Source organism: Sander vitreus, unplaced genomic scaffold, assembly GCF_031162955.1.
Source record: "Sander vitreus isolate 19-12246 unplaced genomic scaffold, sanVit1 ctg243_0, whole genome shotgun sequence".
Taxonomy (NCBI): domain Eukaryota; kingdom Metazoa; phylum Chordata; class Actinopteri; order Perciformes; family Percidae; genus Sander; species Sander vitreus.
Window position 1 is genome coordinate 70,001 of NW_027595416.1, and position 18,803 is coordinate 88,803.

Consider the following 18,803-nt stretch of genomic DNA (forward strand, 5'->3'; position numbering starts at 1 on the left):
CTGTGTGTGTGTTGAGCAGCTCGCTGACTGAGATGTAGACGACTGGTTTGTTGACGATGAGCAGCTCCGAGTATTCGTCCATGTTGAATCTGTCTTCAGGTTCAGGAACGTCACACACACACACCAGGAACTTCCTGTTCAACACACAGCTCACGTTAACACTTAGGACTCATAACGAGTATGAACGTGGGTCATGTTCTGGATGAATGGGTCAGTTCTCTGAAGCCTCTGACCTGAACTTGCTGTGCGTCTGGCTGATGTACTGGTTCAGAGCTCTGACGTGGTATCCGTCTCCGTGGAAGTGTTTGTTGGCGGCGGCGTGCTGCAGCATGCGGGCGATGGAGCCCAGGATGTGACGCTGCTCCGGCTGCAGGGCCGAGCCGGCAGACCGGTCCACCACGTCGAAGCCGTCCGGAGCCACGACGGCCGGGTTCATGTAGCGGTAGTAGACCAGGTTCCCCACAATCTGAGGAGAGAGGCAGCAGGGAACTCTGAGGGCCAGACGTACTAACACTTTTACGCCCAATTCAGGCGTATTTGTTTCGCATGGTGTGCGTAAAAGTATGGCGAGGTATGCACGCCCGCCGATAGGGGGGGACAAACGGGTCTGTTGTCCCGGGCCCAGGGTAGGGGGGGGGGGGCCCAGAACTGGGCCCTCATTAAATTAAGGAATAATTAAAAAAATCTTTTTAAAATAGGCCTATTTGTGGAAAAAATATGTAATATTTGAGTTACATAAAATGGAGACCATTATGGAGACGCTTTCATCCAAAACATTACAATGAATGGATTCAATTAGCCATCTCAGTCTGAAACCTCTCCGGTGGTTTTAGGGAAACGACGACAACGGTTCAGACCACAATGCATCAGACAGACCTGCAACCAATCAGAGCAACCAGAGATGTAGCCGTGAGCAACACATGCTGGTTGGGCCGGTGCTGGCACAAACAATAAAACATTTAAAATATACTATTCAGTAACAGAATCTGGATTTATAGTTTGATCAGATTTAAGGAAGGTGACGCTCCTCTGGCAGTTATTATATCAAACACGCCCCACGCTAGATGAACGGCTGTGATTGGTCCGTTCAGAGCCGGGTCAGCTGGAAATCTGTCTGAACAGGAGAACAGGACGTTGCTGCAGAGCTAGAGAAACCTGATCTGTCTGGTTCCCAGAGCCAGACTCAGTCTCAACACTAGGTTTACGTTTAGAACTGCTGGTTTCTGGCTCGGTCTAACTCCTGGATCTTACCTTATAGAGTTCGTCCTCGCTGGCTTCAGGGAACTTTGCCTTCAGAGCGTCTCGGAGAACCTTCGCCGTGTAACGTAAACCGTAACTGCAACAGACACACAAAACACACAACGCTGACGTGATAATCAGGAGAATGGGACAAACAAACTTAAATAATAGTGTTCATGTTCAAAAGCTGTCGGAAAAAGTCAAGAACTGTTCTGCTCCTACCCCCCCTCATTAGTAAACATTATTCAGAGTTAATAGAAATCCAGACTTACGGCAGTTTGTGGGGGTGAACGGGGGAAGACTTACGGCAGTTTGTGGAGGTGAACGGGGGAGACTTACGGCAGTTTGTGGAGGTGAACGGGGGAGACTTACGGCAGTTTGTGGAGGTGAACGGGGGAGACTTACGGCAGTTTGTGGAGGTGAACGGGGGGAGACTTACGGCAGTTTGTGGAGGTTGGAGGTGATGGCTTTGAGGACTCGGTCTGTCAGGTTCTTGAGGTTGATGATGGCGATGTCGATGCGTCTCTGGACTTCAGGGTGACTCAGCGCGTCGGCAGGGGAGACCTCGTAGGGCAGAGAGCTGCAGGGAAACAAACAGGGGCCAGTTAAAGGACAACATTATGGGATGGATCCCTACAGAGATAGACCTTTTAGTTAAAGAGGAAGATCCTTTTAGTTTAACATGAAACAGCCCCGAAATCACCATCACCAAACCCACCAGACTCCATGTAAATAATCAGGACTTTTAGCGAGTATAGAGCCAGCATATCTCCACCAGACTCCATGTAAATAATCAGGACTTTTAGCGTGTATAGAGCCAGCATATTTCCACCAGACTCCATGTAAATAATCAGGACTTTTAGCGTGTATAGAGCCAGCATATCTCCACATGTAAATGGGTGAATTAAGGGTTTATTTCAACCAAACCAGAGTGGTGATTGTTGGAACAGTGGAAAGATGAACCAAGACGGCTTTTGATAGTTTGATTTAGTTTCTGTCCACTTTGAATGAAGTGTGTTTTACCATGATAAAAGTCCTGATTATTTACATGGAGTCTGGTGGGTCAGATAAATGGGTTTCTGTTCAATTCAATGTATTGTTATTTATAGTGCATTATCACCATTGACCATGGTCTCAGAACACTTCACAACAAAAATTGAAAATTTACAATTTAGCCAATATAAAAAGCGGAATTAAATATAAAATCAACACAAAAAGGAATTGGAATACAACAGGTTAAAATTGTTAAGAAATAAAACAACGAATGATAATGCATAATGAAAATAAACAATAAAACAAAGGTTCAGAAGTTATGGATGTTAAACATGTCCATAATACTTTGAATAAAGAAATGTTTTAAGTCTTGATTTAAAAGTATCCACCGAGCCTGCCTCCCTAACGTTGGATGGAGGACCATTCCAGAGGGAGGGTGAGCGAAAGGCAAAGGCCCGATGACCAGCTGATCTTTTGTTATATTTGGGATGTTCAGAAGACGAGCATCCATAGGACGAAGGGGGCGTGTTGGGATATATGGTGTAAGTAGCTCACTTAGATAGGCAGGCGCAAGTCCCTTTAGGGCTTTATAAGTCAAAAGAAGAACCTTAAATCAGCCCCGGCTTGTACAGGTAACCAATGTAGAGCAGCCAGAACTGGTGGAATGTGGCTACATTTTTTTGTCTTAGTCAAAACTCGGGCTGCCGCATTTTGTACGAGCTGGAGACTTTTAGAGAAGTTACATACCAACCAGACGGCTGATCAGTCTCCCCGAGGTCCAAAAAAATGCCTCAAAACACACTGAGGTGACGCCGACTTGAGCGTACGCTCTGCGCGTGCGTGAAACGTAACCCGTCTCCATAACAGCAGGCGGCGCTGATCTGTATCGTTTCCCAGAAAATGAAAACCGGCAGCTGATTGGACGAACGTGTCACGTGGGTCTGGCTGCTCCCCGACCATCATGGCATCTCGTTCAGAATATGATCTCATATTGTCCTAAAATAGTTCACCGTAACGTGTTTCTGGAAACATCTGAAGAGAGAAACAGGCCGTGCAGCTGCTGAATCTGTCTTCATTTCAGATCAACAAAGGTCAGTTTAACAGATTAATGTCAGATTCTGAGAGACTGTAGTCACGCTCATCCGCTCGCCATTTCCAGGTGAGTCCCGACTGCCCTGTCTCTGACTGAGTGTGTCAGGTCGGCCCAAATGAAGGCCGACAGCTCCTCCAACGGACGACAGCACGGACACATTGAACAGACTCGAGTCACCGACCTCGCCAGACTGTCCAACATCCGATAATCGGCTCTGTGCGTCAGTGCCTTTAGTCGTACAGGCAGGGAGGGCTGAGAACAGTGATCAAGTCTTGATGAGACAAATGCATGAATGTTCTGACCTTTTGTGTCCGGTCTGCGTCTCCGTCTGGTTGATCCAGGTTTTATAGACGTCCACTGGGTCCGTCCTGATGCTGAGCGTGCGGTCCAGCAGCACGTCCTGCAGAGCCGGACCCAGAGACTCCCGCAAGGAGTTCTGACCGCGAGTGTGGCGGTAAAAGTTCACCAGCATCTTGATGACGGTGGGGTTCCCGGTGACGATGTCCTGAGGCTGCTCCACCTTCTCTCTGACAACAGCAGAGACATGTTACACGTTACAACACGGTCACAAACAGGGCTGGGGAAGTCCCGCCCCTTCCTGTGTGAAGGGGGAGACAGATAATGTTTAGATCCTGTTTGAATTTATACATCAATTACACATCTGATGTCTGTCAGTTTAAAGATCGTTTATCAAGTGAAGAAAGTCTCAGTTTGAGGTAGAACTGTTAACATGTGATGTTGATGTGTAACGTCTGATGTGTGTGTTGATGTTTGAGTGTGTGTGTCGTGTGCGTGTATATATATATATATGTGTGTGTGTGTGTGTGTGTGTGTGTGTGTGTGTGAGTGAGTGAGTGAGTGAGACCTGATCTCGTGTGTGAGCGCGGCTGTGAACAGCTGCAGCAGCAGGAAGGCGTCTCTAAAGTCAGAGCCGTAGTTAAACAGACTGAACACCAACATCTCCATGAAGCTGGTGGAGCGACTCTGAGGCATCAGGAAGATCAGCTGGGCCAGGTACAGAGGCTGGGTCTACAACACACACACACACACAGACTGTTAACACACAGAGGCTGGGTCTACAACACACACAGACTGTTAACACACAGAGGCTGGGTCTGGAACACACACACAGTTAACAAACACACACACAGGCTGGGTCTGGAACACACACACACAGGTGTGTGCGTTACCTGCAGCAGGTAGAAGAGGTGTTGGTAGGCCTCCAGTCTCTCTCTCCTCTCTCGGCTCAGAGCTTTCAGTCCTTTACTTCTCTCCACGTCCATCATGTCCGACAGCTGCTCCTTGTTCTTCTTTGTCAGCTTCTTACAGTGAGACACAACTTCCTGTTTATAGAGACGGAAAGAGAGAGAGACACACAGAGAGAGAGAGAGAGACAGAGAGACAGAGAGACACAGACAGACAGACAGACAGAGATAGATAGATAGATAGATAGAGAGAGACGGAGAGAGAGAGAGACACACAGAGAGAGAGAGAGAGACAGAGAGAGAGACAGAGAAAGACAGAGAGAGAGACAGAGAGAGAGAGCGAGAGAGAGACAGAGACAGAGAGACAGAGACAGAGAGACAGAGCGAGAGAGAGAGTTAACACCAGGGCTAAATGTCACTTCTCTATTTGATATCTCCTCGTTCCAGAAGTTGTTCTGGTCCTATTTGGTGAAGAACGTCTCAAAGCTCTTATTCCTTCCAGAGTAGTGAGGAGGGAAGATTTTGGATGGAGGATGGATGTCTGAGGAGCTATGAGCGAGGATACAGGAGCTATGAGCGAGGACAGAGAGAGCATCCTTCCTGAAAGCCGTGCAGCTGAAAACTGTTGCTAACCCCACCCATAAAGGTGGCTGCGTGGCTCTATTTTAACAGGTGAGGTATTACCTGCAGCGTGGCTGTGTTTTAGCAGTAGAACAGGTGAGGTATTACCTGCAGCGTGGCTGTGTTTTAGCAGTAGAACAGGTGAGATATTACCTGCAGCGTGGCTGTGTTTTAGCAGTAGAACAGGTGAGGTATTACCTGCAGCGTGGCTGTGTTTTAGCAGTAGAACAGGTGAGGTATTACCTGCAGCGTGGCTGTGTTTTAGCAGTAGAACAGGTGAGGTATTACCTGCAGCGTGGCTGTGTTTTAGCAGTAGAACAGGTGAGGTATTACCTGCAGCGTGGCTCTGTTTCGGACCAGCAGGCCGATCTTCAGGTCCATCAGCGTCAGGTCTGTCTCCAGCTGGCGGTTGAAGCGGATGCTCCGCACCACTTCCTCCCTCAGACGCAGAAGCTCTGCCTCCTCGGTGATGTCACCGTCGCCGCGGTCCAACAGGTGGACGAACTTCCTGACCACGGACAGAGGGGGCGTGGCCGAGTGCACTGAGACAGGAGAGGGGCGGGGCTTAATGATGAGTCACAATGACGCTCCAAAAACACAAGATAAAGTTAGTGAAGTATTGCTGCATGATGAATGTGTTGAAAATGGATTTAAATGTGTAACGATTCCAGCCGGCTGGGAAGTCGCTGCAGTTTTTAAACATCCTAGGACGTAATCTACTTTAGATTGACCTTGTTTGCAGCTCTAACCGCCGTCGTTGAACTTACCCAGCATCCTGTATTCCTCTCGAGCTCTGTTGGCTCTGAAGAAAGCCTGGATCTTTATCACAGCGCCAACCTGTGGACACACACACAGTTACTACATCTTCAGACACACACACACACACACACACACACACACACACACTTAGAGACTCACGTGGCGTCTGAAGAAACCCAGTCGAGCTCGATACTTTCTCCTCGCCAACCACATCTTCACAAACGCCTGGATCTGTATATATAAACATTAATAACTGATCAGGAGATATACTCATTAATAACATTAACAATTGGATCTGTAGAGCTAAAACAAACATGTATTTTAAGAGATCTTTTGACAGACAACAACATAAGTGATGGGGAGTTGGCTGTTACCTTGACAACAGCTCTCCAGTTCATGTAGAGGAACTTCAGCCGGCGTCTGTACGCCCCCTGCTGGACAAACCTCCTCCAATGAGACTGGACACACAAACCATTAGACCAGTTAGTTCTGATGTTCCCATGCACTGGCGTCTCAGTGTCTATCTCTGGAGGGATCCTCTCCAGAATGTTGTTAGACACTTGGAATAATAATGGTAGCCTGGTTACCTGGATGATGATGACAGCAGGTGTGTGGCTGCTCAGGTAGCGTCGTCGAGCCTGCAGCTTCTGTCTGAGCAGGAAGCCTCGACTGACGGCCTGCAGACGGACGAGCAGGGCTTGGCTGCTCCGCCACAGGACGCTGCGGCTGTACGAGCCCGAAACACCGCTCACCACTTCCTGTATGGGGGACAAAAACAGAATCCTGAAATCATCCCCAAATTTCAAACTAAATGTAAAACTCTAGCACTCCCAGCTGGGTGTTTCCAGAGAGCGCCAGGTGGTTTTTAGCTGGAAGAAATGCTTTGGTTGACAGGCGGCCTGATGAAAGGAAACCAGAGATTGTTGATATGGACGGAGAGAGCCGGAGCCCTACAGGCGTCTCTCACCTGTATGTTACCTGTCCAGGAGCCCTACAGGTGTCTCTCACCTGTATGTTACCTGTCCAGGAGCTCTACAGGTGTCTCTCACCTGTATGTTACCTGTCCAGGAGCTCTACAGGTGTCTCTCACCTGTATGTTACCTGTCCAGGAGCCCTACAGGTGTCTCTCACCTGTATGTTACCTGTCCAGGAGCTCTACAGGTGTCTCTCACCTGTATGTTACCTGTCCAGGAGCTCTACAGGTGTCTCTCACCTGTATGTTACCTGTCCAGGAGCCCTACAGGCGTCTCTCACCTGTATGTTACCTGTCCAGGAGCCCTACAGGCGTCTCTCACCTGTATGTTACCTGTCCAGGAGCCCTACAGGCGTCTCTCACCTGTATGTTACCTGTCCAGGAGCCCTACAGGTGTCTCTCACCTGTATGTTACCTGTCCAGGAGCTCTACAGGTGTCTCTCACCTGTATGTTACCTGTCCAGGAGCCCTACAGGCGTCTCTCACCTGTATGTTACCTGTCCAGGAGCCCTACAGGCGTCTCTCACCTGTATGTTACCTGTCCAGGAGCCCTACAGGCGTCTCTCACCTGTATGTTACCTGTCCAGGAGCTCTACAGGTGTCTCTCACCTGTATGTTACCTGTCCAGGAGCCCTACAGGCGTCTCTCACCTGTATCTGCTGCTTGTCGAGGAACACGCTGTTGTGTACGAAGCCGTTGGGTTTCTCCCAGCCTCCCTGCAGTCTCTTCAAGTCCAGGAAGAAAAACGAGCCATCGTCCAGCTGGACCCGAACCCACGGACTCCTGTTGTCTCCTGAACACAGAGACAGACTCTCAGACACAGAGACAGACTCTCAGACACAGAGACTCAAACCACTGTACATGTTGCATACAGCAGTTAGAGTTTGGATCCTGGCAGCAGTGCATTGTGGGTGATGTGTACCTGCGAGCGTCCTCTGTGTGATCAGACTGAGCAGCTCTCTCTGATACTCGGCGGCGCAGACAGGAAGTACTTCCTGCAGCTGAAGTTGAGGAAGACTCAGGACACGAAGAGTCTGACTCTCTCTGTTCTCCTTCACAGCCTGGTTCACTGCAGCCAGGGACAGACACACTGAGACACACACAGACAAAGAGAGACACACACACACACACACACACACACACACACACACACATACACACACACACACACACACACACACACACAGACAAAGAGACACACACACACACACACACACACGTTCATTTATTTGCAATCAACAGGCTGACAAATAAAATGATAAAATAATATCAGCGATCACTTTTCAAAATGTTCCAAACTATTTAAAAAAGATCAAAGATCAATATCAATAGATAGATCAATAACTGCTCAGAACTCACTCTTTAGAGCTGTCTGGCTCTGCTGATTGGCTCTCCTCACAGCTTCCTGGATATCAGCCAACCACAGCTCAGCTCCTGGGTCTCTGCTCACCTGACAGAGGGTCACATGACTTATAAGCTACAAACATAAAAAAGTAGCAACAAACGTTGGGAAAGATGCCAAACATCTTTAGAAAGGAGAACAAATGGTGAAAAAAAGGCAGACGAAAAATGTTGGTGTGTGTCTGTACGTGCATGGCTCTCTGTGTGTGTGTGTGTGTGTACCTTGGCTCTGTGCTCCCTGGCTCTCTGCAGCAGTGTCAGGTACCTCCAGATGTTTTCAGGTAGTACCTCCTCCTCTCCACAGGAGGGCAGCAGCAGAGCAGACAGCAGCTGGTCACGGTCTCCTCGCAGCACTGCCTCATTCACCACACGCACACACACCACCTCTGAACACACACACACACACACACACACACACACACACACACATACACACACACACACACACACACACACACACAGCAGAGAGAGTGAGGCTTGGCTGATGGTGTATATCTGATTGAAGTGACAGTGATGTCAGTGAGCAGTAGCTGAGTGAGTAACTCTGCGGTCCAGGAACAGGTTTCTGATCAGTCTGTTCAGATGAAATCACAGCACCTTAACCTCATACACCGAACCTGTGACACCAGATATCAGCCCAAATCTACCATGTCTCTGTGTGTGTGTGTGTGTGTGTGTGTGTGTGTGTGTGTGTGTCTGTGTGTGTGTATGCGTGTGTGTATGCGTGTGTGTGTATGCGTCATACGTTGGTGTTCGTCCTGAGCGGAGTTGTTAACAGAGTTGATTCCTTCCTGCAGCTGATTCCAGGTCAGCAGATCTCCGTTCAGCTGTTTCCTCTTCCAACCAACCAGACACTCAAAGTACCTGAAGGAGACACCATCATCTTCATCATCATCACCACCACCATCACCATCACCGCTGTGACTGGCTGTAGGTCTAGAGACATCATGCTATTTTTCTCCTGCAGCAGTCCCTACTCCGTCCCAGCCCTCCGGAGCAGATACCAGAGCTTCTGTTGTTGACGGACGCCGGAGAGCTCCGCAACAATTCAGCACACGGCAGATAGTGCGGGACAGGAAGTCGAGCACAGAAACAAAACAAACATCTGCTTAATTTTCAAAATAAAATCCACCGTGCTCAGGGCGGATCATATCTCCCTGCACTACACCTTGAGAACAGCTCAGACTGTTCCCCTCTACTCCTCTGGATGGAAACTAACTGCTGGTGGTTTGGTGGTTCTATTCTACGTGAATTCGTGAGATCTCGCGGGTCCTCGTGACTACAGCTGTCAGTCATGGCTGCAGCCGTGCCGCAACAAATCCAGACCTGGTGGGTGTTGACGGACGGCGGAGCACGCAGTCGACACGCAGCGGAGCCGGTCCGCAACGGAGCCGGTCCGCAGGCGTTCTGCATCCAGTGGAAACCCGGAGTAAGACCCCGTGGGACTCTGGGACCTGACAGCTTCCAGACTAACTGGCTCTAGTGAATGTAATGTAGGGCTGTTTCTTATCGCAATATCAACGGTTATACATATCACAAAAGGCTGCAACGTTACGTATCGCTAGAGACACTACCAGATTGTTTGTTAGTTGAAAGAAAATATCAGTAAAAATTTAAATGTAACTCATGTTCAAGTCAATCGTCAATTTGTTCACTACAAGAAAGTTAGAAATGATTTCCTTTTATTTGTTTTAATTCAACAAGCAGTTTGTTGTATTTTAGAAGAATACTGAAAGAAAGTCAGAACTGAGAACACTTTAATATCTGTTCATCCATCGCAGTAATCTCCTTATCGTGATATTCAACAACATTATTGCATATGGCATATTTTCCTCATGTCGTGCAGCCCTAGTGTAATGTAATGACACCGGCCCTAGTCGTACCTGTCCAGCAGAGAGTCCTCAACATCAGAGAGTCCTGCAGACGGACTGACCAATGAGCAGCTGAACTGCTGCACACGTCCCGCCTCCAACGCCTGATTGATGAGAGCAACAGCCGACAGCATCTCCACGGCAACAAACAGCTCCTCCTGCTGCAGCGCCCCCTGGAGGAGGACAGCAAACACTCAGACTGCATTCAACAGATCTAAATGATGTCATAAGTCCAGACTGAGGACATATATTAATGTCAACAGATCTAAATGATGTCATGAGTCCAGACTGAGGACATATATTAATGTCAACAGATCTAAATGGTGTCATAAGTCCAGACTGAGGACATATATTAATGTCAACAGATCTAAATGATGTCATAAGTCCAGACTGAGGACATATATTAATGTCAACAGATCTAAATGGTGTCATAAGTCCAGACTGAGGACAAATATTAATGTCAACAGATCTAAATGGTGTCATAAGTCCAGACTGAGGACATATATTAATGTCAACAGATCTAAATGATGTCATAAGTCCAGACTGAGGACATATATTAATGTCAGCAGATCTAAATGATGTCATAAGTCCAGACTGAGGACAAATATTAATGTCAACAGATCTAAATGATGTCATAAGTCCAGACTGAGGACAAATATTAATGTCAACAGATCTAAATGATGTCATAAGTCCAGACTGAGGACAAATATTAATGTCAACAGATCTAAATGATGTCATAAGTCAAGACTGAGGACATATATTAATGTCAACAGATCTAAATGGTGTCATAAGTCCAGACTGAGGACATATATTAATGTCAACAGATCTAAATGATGTCATAAGTCCAGACTGCGGACATATATTAATGTCAACAGATCTAAATGATGTCATAAGTCCAGACTGAGGACAAATATTAATGTCAACAGATCTAAATGATGTCATAAGTCCAGACTGAGGACATATATTAATGTCAACAGATCTAAATGATGTCATAAGTCCAGACTGAGGACAGGTGCTTCTGGGTTCCCCCAGCAGGGGGCAGCAGAGGAACAGAGACCTTCAGGGTTCCCTCCCCTCTGCCTCTTAACGTCGCTAATAAGTGAAGAGTCTCTGCTCCCTAATGGATCAGAACTTTGATTCTGCTGGATAGAGAAATGAACTCCTGTCTCTCAGGTGTGTGTTCTGCAGGTGTACCTGTGTGCTCTGTCTCTCAGGTGTGTGTTCTGCAGGTGTACCTGAGTGCTCTGTCTCTCAGGTGTGTTCTGCAGGTGTACCTGTGTGCTCTCTCTCTCTCTCTCTCTCTCTCTCTCTCTCTCAGGTGTGTGTTCTGCAGGTGTACCTGTGTGCTCTGTCTCTCAGGTGTGTGTTCTGCAGGTGTACCTGTGTGCTCTGTCTCTCAGGTGTGTGTTCAGCAGGTGTACCTGAGTGCTCTGTCTCTCAGGTGTGTGTTCTGCAGGTGTACCTGAGTGCTCTGTCTCTCAGGCGTGTGTTCTGCAGGTGTACCTGTGTGCTCTGTCTCTCAGGTGTGTGTTCTGCAGGTGTACCTGTGTGCTCCGTCTCTCAGGCGTGTGTTCTGCAGGTGTACCTGAGTGCTCTGTCTCTGCAGCAGCTGCAGCTCTCGGTGGTAAAGAGAGGCAGCGAACGGGAACACTTGAGGAAGCTGAAGGTCAGAGGTCATCAGACAGCTGACGGTGTGTCGGGGGTCACTGAGACACAGAGACTCATTCACTTTCTGCAGGGCTGCATCCACTGAGACACACACACACACACACACACACACACACACACACACACACACACGATCAGAAAGTTTTGATAACTTTTGTCTTAAAGGGGTGGTGAATGATGATTTAGGGTATCTCACTCTGTTCCTGAAGGTCTCCTAAGGGTATGGAACATTGGTTGGGCTGAAAATGGCCCCGTTGCTATTTGATGGGCCCTTAACTACCCTGTGAATATGGCTCTATTTGGAACAATTTTGGTAAAACGGCCCATATCTGACCTCTACATAGTTGATTTCTCGCATAGAAAAGTCTCAGAAGTGAATTTAGTGGTAAAATATCAGATTAACAATGTTAACAATGTCTGAGATCTGCGCGACCTGTTCAGAAGACTAGCTGACCTCAGGTCAGTGGTGTAGCCTGTGGAAATGTTGGGGCGTGATAAAGAGAGAGACTAGAGCCAGATGAGGAGGGGCCGCCGAGTTGACGTCAACTAGGCGGCTCGTTGAGATTCTCCCGTTTTCAGAGGAAGTTTCAATAGTGAGATCTGCAGAGGACAGAGGTGTCAACGGGACTCTGAGGTTCTCTGATTGTCCCGTTACCTCCACACTGGCCTTGCTCCACTATGACGAGTAGGGTTGGGCATCGAGAACGGATTCCTACTTGGAATCGTTTCAAAAATCACGATTCCAGTAGAATAGTTATTGGGATGATTTGGAATCGTTTAAAGCACACGGGTCAAACTCGAGGCCCGCGGGCCAAATCCGGCCCGTTGCAGATTCAGATCCGGGCCGTATATCAGTTTGGGTTCACAATAGATTTGGGCCTGCCTAGTTTTAAACTGCAACTACCGGACGTTAACAGGAAAGCAAACTGAGAATCAGAAGCCCCCAGAAGAAGCTCTTTCAGGACTTTTGTAGGACAAACTGTACAACAATGTCACAAAAAGCAACTAATTTACCAAAAGGTGACAAATGTCTGAGAAAGCCCCGAAAACATCTGAACACAAACAACAACAATGTTAAAGAAGTGACACGCAGTAACCTGTCCATGTCTGGGAACCTGAGTTTGACCCTCCTGGTTTGGAGGGTTGGGTTTCAAATCTGATCACGGGTTCCTAATTTAACATGCGTAAGTTTGGGTTTCCATAGCGACCAGGCTGTTGTTGTGCGGCAGCCGTGGAGCTCAGTAAGCAGCGCTCTAGTCGGGCTTATTTTACCCCCCCCCAAAGAATCAGAATCGTTAAAATCCAAACGATGCCCAACCCCAACGACGAGGTCAAACCACCCCTTAATGATTTCAGCTGGGATCCCAGGACTCACCTGTCCTGGCTCGGTGAGCCTCCTGGTTGCCGAGGGTTACGGCTTCCTGCAGCTCGTCAGGATCCAGAGGATCAACACACCCCTCATCCTGAGGTCAGAGGTCACAGCGTTACGTCTTCACACACTCAATGCTGTTGTCTTAAAGAGAAGCCCCGCCCCTTCCTGTGTGTCAGCCCCGCCCCTTCTTGTGTCCACCGTGGACTTTATTTCAGTAAAGATGTGTCCAGTAGTGACGACATGTCTTTCTAATGAAGTAGTATTACAGCCTGATACTTCAACAGTACTACCCCAAACTGAGCCTGCCTCCACCTGATCACTGATCTTTAGAACATTATCTCCCTGTTCACGACCCACATGGTTGATTTCTGACTGTGTAGAAGGATTTCTCTGTGAGGGATAGTGTGTGTGTGTGTGTGTGTGTGTGTGTGTATATAAAGTATGAGTGTGTGTGTGTGTATAAAGTATGAGTGTGTGTGTATATAAAGTATGAGTGTGTGTGTGTGTGTATATAAAGTATGAATGTGTGTGTGTGTATATAAAGTATGAGTGTGTGTGTGTGTGTATATAAAGTGTGTGAGAGTGTGTGTGTGCGTGTGTATATAAAGTATGAGTGTGTGTGTGTGTGTATATAAAGTATGAGTGTGTGTGTGTGTATATAAAGTATGAATGTGTGTGTGTGTATATAAAGTATGAGTGTGTGTGTGTATATAAAGTGTGAGTGTGTGTGTGTGTGTATAAAGTATGTGTGAGTAGTGTGTGTATAAAGTATCAGTGTGTGTGTGTGTGTATATAAAGTATGAGTGTGTGTGTGTATATAAAGTATGTGTGTGTGTGTGTATATAAAGTATGTGTGTGTGTGTGTGCGTGTGTTTGTGTATAAAGTATCAGTGTGTGTGTGTGTGTGTGTATATAAAGTATGTGTGTGTGTGTGCGTGTGTTTGTGTATAAAGTATCAGTGTGTGTGTGTGTGTGTATATATAAAATGTGTGTGTGTGTGTGTGTGTGTACCAGGGCTTTCTGCTGGCGATCTGCAGACAGCTGGTCCAGGTACCAGGGGCTGTTTTCAGTACGGAGGCCCCTGAGGGCCAAACATGGCAGCTGCAGAGCCGACAGCAGAGAGAGTTCATCTGCAGAGTCCAGAGCTTCATCCACCTGCTCCACCGCCCAGCGCACTGAGAGAGAGAGCAGAAATATAGAAACCAGAGATATTATAGACGTAAACCACCTCACACACGTAATAAATATTATAGATATTAACCAGCGCTGATCAAATCTAGACACAGATTCTGAAGTGGAGGTTATTTGGCTGGAGTTTGGTGTGATGGACTCACCGTTAACCAGGTTGATGTTGTTCTGGATTTCTCTCCGAGTCAGAAACTCTTCATAGATGTCTTTCTCCTCTGGACCTCCACCCTGACACACACACACACACACACAGATTACTAGAAGACCCCACACACACACACACACACACACACACACACACACACACACACACACACACACACACCCTCCTGATTGGTTCTCTCACCCTACTGGCTGCCTGCTGCCTCTGATTGGTTCTCTTACCCTATTGGCTGCCTGCTGCCCCCTGATTGGTTCTCTCACCCTATTGGCTGCGTGTCTCTTCCTGTTCTTGTCCTGCTGCAGCATCTCCTGGTAGACGGCCATCAGCGCGTCCTGCAGCTCGGCCAGCTGAGCGTTGGGGTTCCTCAGAGCGGATGCCGTCCCCGCCACCTGTCCTCGGTCCACCGCCTCGTTGATGGCTATCACCGCCGCATGGGCTGATGGGAAAAAACAGAGAGGCTGGGTCACTGTCTGCTCCTCTCCCCATCAGCCAATCAGCTGCTGTCTATCTGTACCTGCAGCCTCGTCCACTGACAGCTCATTGGCCAGAATCCCTCCGATCTTGTTGAAGGCCGGCATCTGGATCCCATATTTATCCAGCTCACTCTTCATGTTGTTGATCTCCTCCTCTGAACACAACAGGTCAGCATATATCAATAATCATAATAAATATAATATTATTAATAATAATAATCATCATAATATTAATAATAATAATTATTATAATAATAATAATTATAATAATATTAATAATCATAATAATATAATAATGAGAATAATAATGATGATGACGATAATAACAACAACAACAACAACAACAACAACAATAATAATAATAATATCATCTGTCTGGTATGTACCTGTGAACTTGACTTTCCCGTAGAGATCCTGGATCTGTGGAGCCAGACCCAGTCTGTATAGGTACAGGCTGCAGAGAGACAGACAGGCTGTTAACACAGAGACACAGACAGGCTGCAGAGAGAGAGAGAGAGAGAGAGAGAGAGAGAGAGAGAAAGGTGATGTGACCTGAGAGAGAGAGAGAGAGAGAGAGAGAGAGAGAGACAGGTGATGTGACCTGAGAGAGAGCTGAGAGAGACAGGGGCTCTGACCTGAGAGACACAGAGAGAAAGAGACAGGTGATGGGACCTGAGAGACACAGCGAGAGAGAGAGACAGGTGATGTGACCTGAGAGACACAGAGAGAGAGAGAGAGAGAGAGAGAGAGAGAGACAGGGGCTCTGACCTGAGAGACAGGTGATGTGACTTGAGAGAGAGAGACAAGTGATATGACCTGAGAGACACAGAGAGAGAGAGAGACAGGGGCTCTGACCTGAGAGCGTGGATGCAGTAAACAGCTCGGGGCATGTTCTTCCTGTCGTACACGTCTGTAGTTTCTGGGTGGAAGATCTGACAACAACATTTAATATACTCTCAACGATTAATATACTCTCAACGGTTAATATACTCTCAACGATTAATATACTCTCAACGATTAATATACTCTAATAAATCCTGTGAGTAATCTATTACTGACCGCTGGCAGGCCGAGCGTCGTCATGGCGTTCCTCCAGTGGTTGATGTTGTCGGTGTGACGGAACTGAAGACCAGCCGCCTGATCTCACACACACACACACACACACACACACACACACAGAGACACACACAGACAGAGACACACACACAGACAGAGAGACACACACACACACACACACAGAGACACACACACACACACACACACAGAGAGACACACACACACATACACACACACACACACACAGACACACAGACACACACACACACCTGTTAGTGATGACTGTCTGTCTGTCTGTGTGTGCGTGTATCTCTGTGTGTGTGTGTCTGTCTGTATCTGTGTGTGTCTGTGCATGTGTGTATGTGTGTGTGTATCTCTGTGTGTGTGTATGTATGTATATATATATATATATATATATATATATATATATATATATATATATATATATATATATATATCTCTCTCTCTCTCTCTCTCTATCTGTGTGTGTGTGTATATATATATATCTGTGTGTGTGTGTGTGTGTGTGTATATATATATATATATCTGTGTGTGTGTGTGTGTGTGTGTGTGTGTGTGTGTATATATCTGTGTGTGTGTGTGTGTGAGACCTGGTAGCGGAGCTGCTCGGGGTCGTAGATCTTCTTCAGAGCGACGGCGTTGGGAGCGAAGCGGTGACCCAGCTTGGCGAGGAAGACTCCGTTCCTCAGCGCCTCCTCCAGCTCAGAGGGAGCAGGAAGCGCCTCCCCTAGACACGCCTCCATCCACCTGGGACAGCGAGGTCACACATGACGTCATCAATGCGTGGACACAGAGTAAAGCCTGATTCATTGGGGAAAACGCAACGCTACCAAGACACGGCGCGCGTCAACTCCACGTGTAGTTACATGTTTCCAGTTGGTGGGCTGCGTACGCAGGTCTGGGTCTCCTACATACGCAGGTCTGTACGCAGGTCTGGGTCTCCTACGTACGCAAGTCTGGGTCTCCTACGTACGCAGGTCTGGGTCTCCTACGTACGCAGGTCTGGGTCTCCTACGTACGCAGGTCTGGGTCTCCTACGTACGCAAGTCTGGGTCTCCTACGTACGCAGGTCTATACGCAGGTCTGTACGCAGGTCTGGGTCTCCTACGTACGCAGGTCTGGGTCTCCTACATACGCAGGTCTGTACGCAGGTCTGGGTCTCTTACGTACGCAGGTCTGGGTCTCCTTTGGTTATTTCTTTTAGGCTTTAGATGACATGCAGCAAAGGGCCGCAGGTCGGAGTCGAACCCACGGCCGCTGCGTCGAGGAGTACACCTCTATATATGGGCGTGCGCTCTACCAGGTGAGCTACCCAGGCGCCCTATATTTTGGTTATTAGAAGAATATTTTGGTTATTAGAAGAATATTTTGGTTATTAGAAGAATGCCCAGCGACATTTGAGTGAAGACAGTTCTGTCTGTTACACTTTGTGAAACTATTTCAGCTTGTTGAACATTTTTTTTAAATACTGTGATCATTTTGGTCACTATGACCGTGAGGTATATGAGGTATATTTCATACCGTTACAGCCCTAGGCTGCACAATCAATCCAATTTATCCAAATCGCAACATGGACTAGTGCAATATCCAAAACGCAGGGGGCGCAATATTTCTTAAAGGACAAATCTGTGTCAACCCGTTCTGAATGAAGTATCGTGGAGCTGCAGAGACGTCCTGGACTACAAATCCCATCCTACAGACTACAGAAGACATCTTTGTTTGCTACAGATCGCAAGAATCACGCTACATGACTATAGCACATTTTGATTTGTGTTTCAATGAGAATGATGATCCAAAAAATGGATCATCCCTCCAATATCATGAATGCAACAGTCCTAGTCTGGACAAGCAGCAGGAGAGACCTGGATCATAGACTGCTGAATGTAGGAGCTCCTGAAGAAGAATAAGTCTAGTCTGGACTAGAACCAGGTCTGAAGTCTGGACTAGAACCAGGTCTGAAGAATAAACCGGTAGAGTCTGGACTAGAACCAGGTGAGAAGTGGACCCACTGACCTCTTGGCCTCCTCCAGCCTGCAGAGGTACTGATAGGCCACATTCTGGATCCTCTGTTCATCCATCTGCTCTGCTGTCAGACGCTCATCTGGAGACACACACACACACACACACACACACACACACACACACACACACACACACACACACACACACACACACACACACACAGAGACACACACACACAGACACACACACACACACAGAGACACACAGAGACAGACAGAGACAGACACACACACACACACACACACACACACACACACACACACACACACACACACACACACACACACACACACACAGAGAGAGTCACCATGTATATATAGCAGTAGAAGATATGATTATAAAAAGGTAAACATGTTTATTTGACTCACAGCGTCCGGAGGAGTCCGCCATGTTGGTCAGTTATCTTCGTGTGTTCTTCCTTCGGCGGGAAACCTGTCTGTGTATTAATCTCCTCGGTGACTCGGTCTCTGAGGACAAATCTCTCCGGTTTAACGGAAACACTATGAAAACGCGTCAAACTCGGCTCTGTCGCCTTCAAACTGTCCGCTGCTGCTCCGAGATTCTTCCGGTCAGAAGTTTGAAAGCTCCCGCCGCTCACTGATTGGTCGAACGACCAGTCGCTCCGCCCGTTGGCTGGAATGTTGTCGCGTTGCATTGTGGTCTTTGTATTTTCCTATCGTTAAAA

General features: G+C 47.5%; 1 protein-coding gene across 2 annotated transcripts in view; it reads right to left on the bottom strand.

Annotated features, from left to right (window-relative positions):
- Positions 1-18,702, bottom strand: part of iqgap3 (IQ motif containing GTPase activating protein 3) — a 25,234-nt gene extending 6,532 nt beyond the window's left edge. Inside the window, exons 1-30 of one of the 2 annotated variants that reach the window (XM_078244469.1) lie at positions 18,487-18,702; positions 18,110-18,197; positions 16,687-16,843; positions 16,079-16,156; positions 15,875-15,951; positions 15,406-15,473; positions 15,061-15,174; positions 14,807-14,982; positions 14,530-14,611; positions 14,207-14,370; positions 13,199-13,286; positions 11,741-11,904; positions 10,168-10,328; positions 9,030-9,148; positions 8,507-8,670; positions 8,243-8,333; positions 7,806-7,973; positions 7,534-7,676; positions 6,498-6,668; positions 6,285-6,368; positions 6,070-6,141; positions 5,919-5,988; positions 5,485-5,693; positions 4,516-4,668; positions 4,191-4,354; positions 3,628-3,852; positions 1,679-1,819; positions 1,252-1,336; positions 234-466; positions 2-134 (exon numbers count right to left, since the gene is read on the bottom strand). In XM_078244469.1, coding sequence (XP_078100595.1) covers positions 2-134; positions 234-466; positions 1,252-1,336; positions 1,679-1,819; positions 3,628-3,852; positions 4,191-4,354; positions 4,516-4,668; positions 5,485-5,693; positions 5,919-5,988; positions 6,070-6,141; positions 6,285-6,368; positions 6,498-6,668; positions 7,534-7,676; positions 7,806-7,973; positions 8,243-8,333; positions 8,507-8,670; positions 9,030-9,148; positions 10,168-10,328; positions 11,741-11,904; positions 13,199-13,286; positions 14,207-14,370; positions 14,530-14,611; positions 14,807-14,982; positions 15,061-15,174; positions 15,406-15,473; positions 15,875-15,951; positions 16,079-16,156; positions 16,687-16,843; positions 18,110-18,197; positions 18,487-18,508 — 3,864 coding nt within the window. In that variant the 5' untranslated portion in view covers positions 18,509-18,702. Of the gene's footprint in view, position 1; positions 135-233; positions 467-1,251; positions 1,337-1,678; positions 1,820-3,627; positions 3,853-4,190; positions 4,355-4,515; positions 4,669-5,484; positions 5,694-5,918; positions 5,989-6,069; positions 6,142-6,284; positions 6,369-6,497; positions 6,669-7,533; positions 7,677-7,805; positions 7,974-8,242; positions 8,334-8,506; positions 8,671-9,029; positions 9,149-10,167; positions 10,329-11,740; positions 11,905-13,198; positions 13,287-14,206; positions 14,371-14,529; positions 14,612-14,767; positions 14,983-15,060; positions 15,175-15,405; positions 15,474-15,874; positions 15,952-16,078; positions 16,157-16,686; positions 16,844-18,109; positions 18,198-18,486 lie in introns of both variants that reach the window. The other variant, XM_078244468.1, reaches the window with a different exon arrangement.
- Positions 18,703-18,803: the final 101 nt, after the last annotated feature.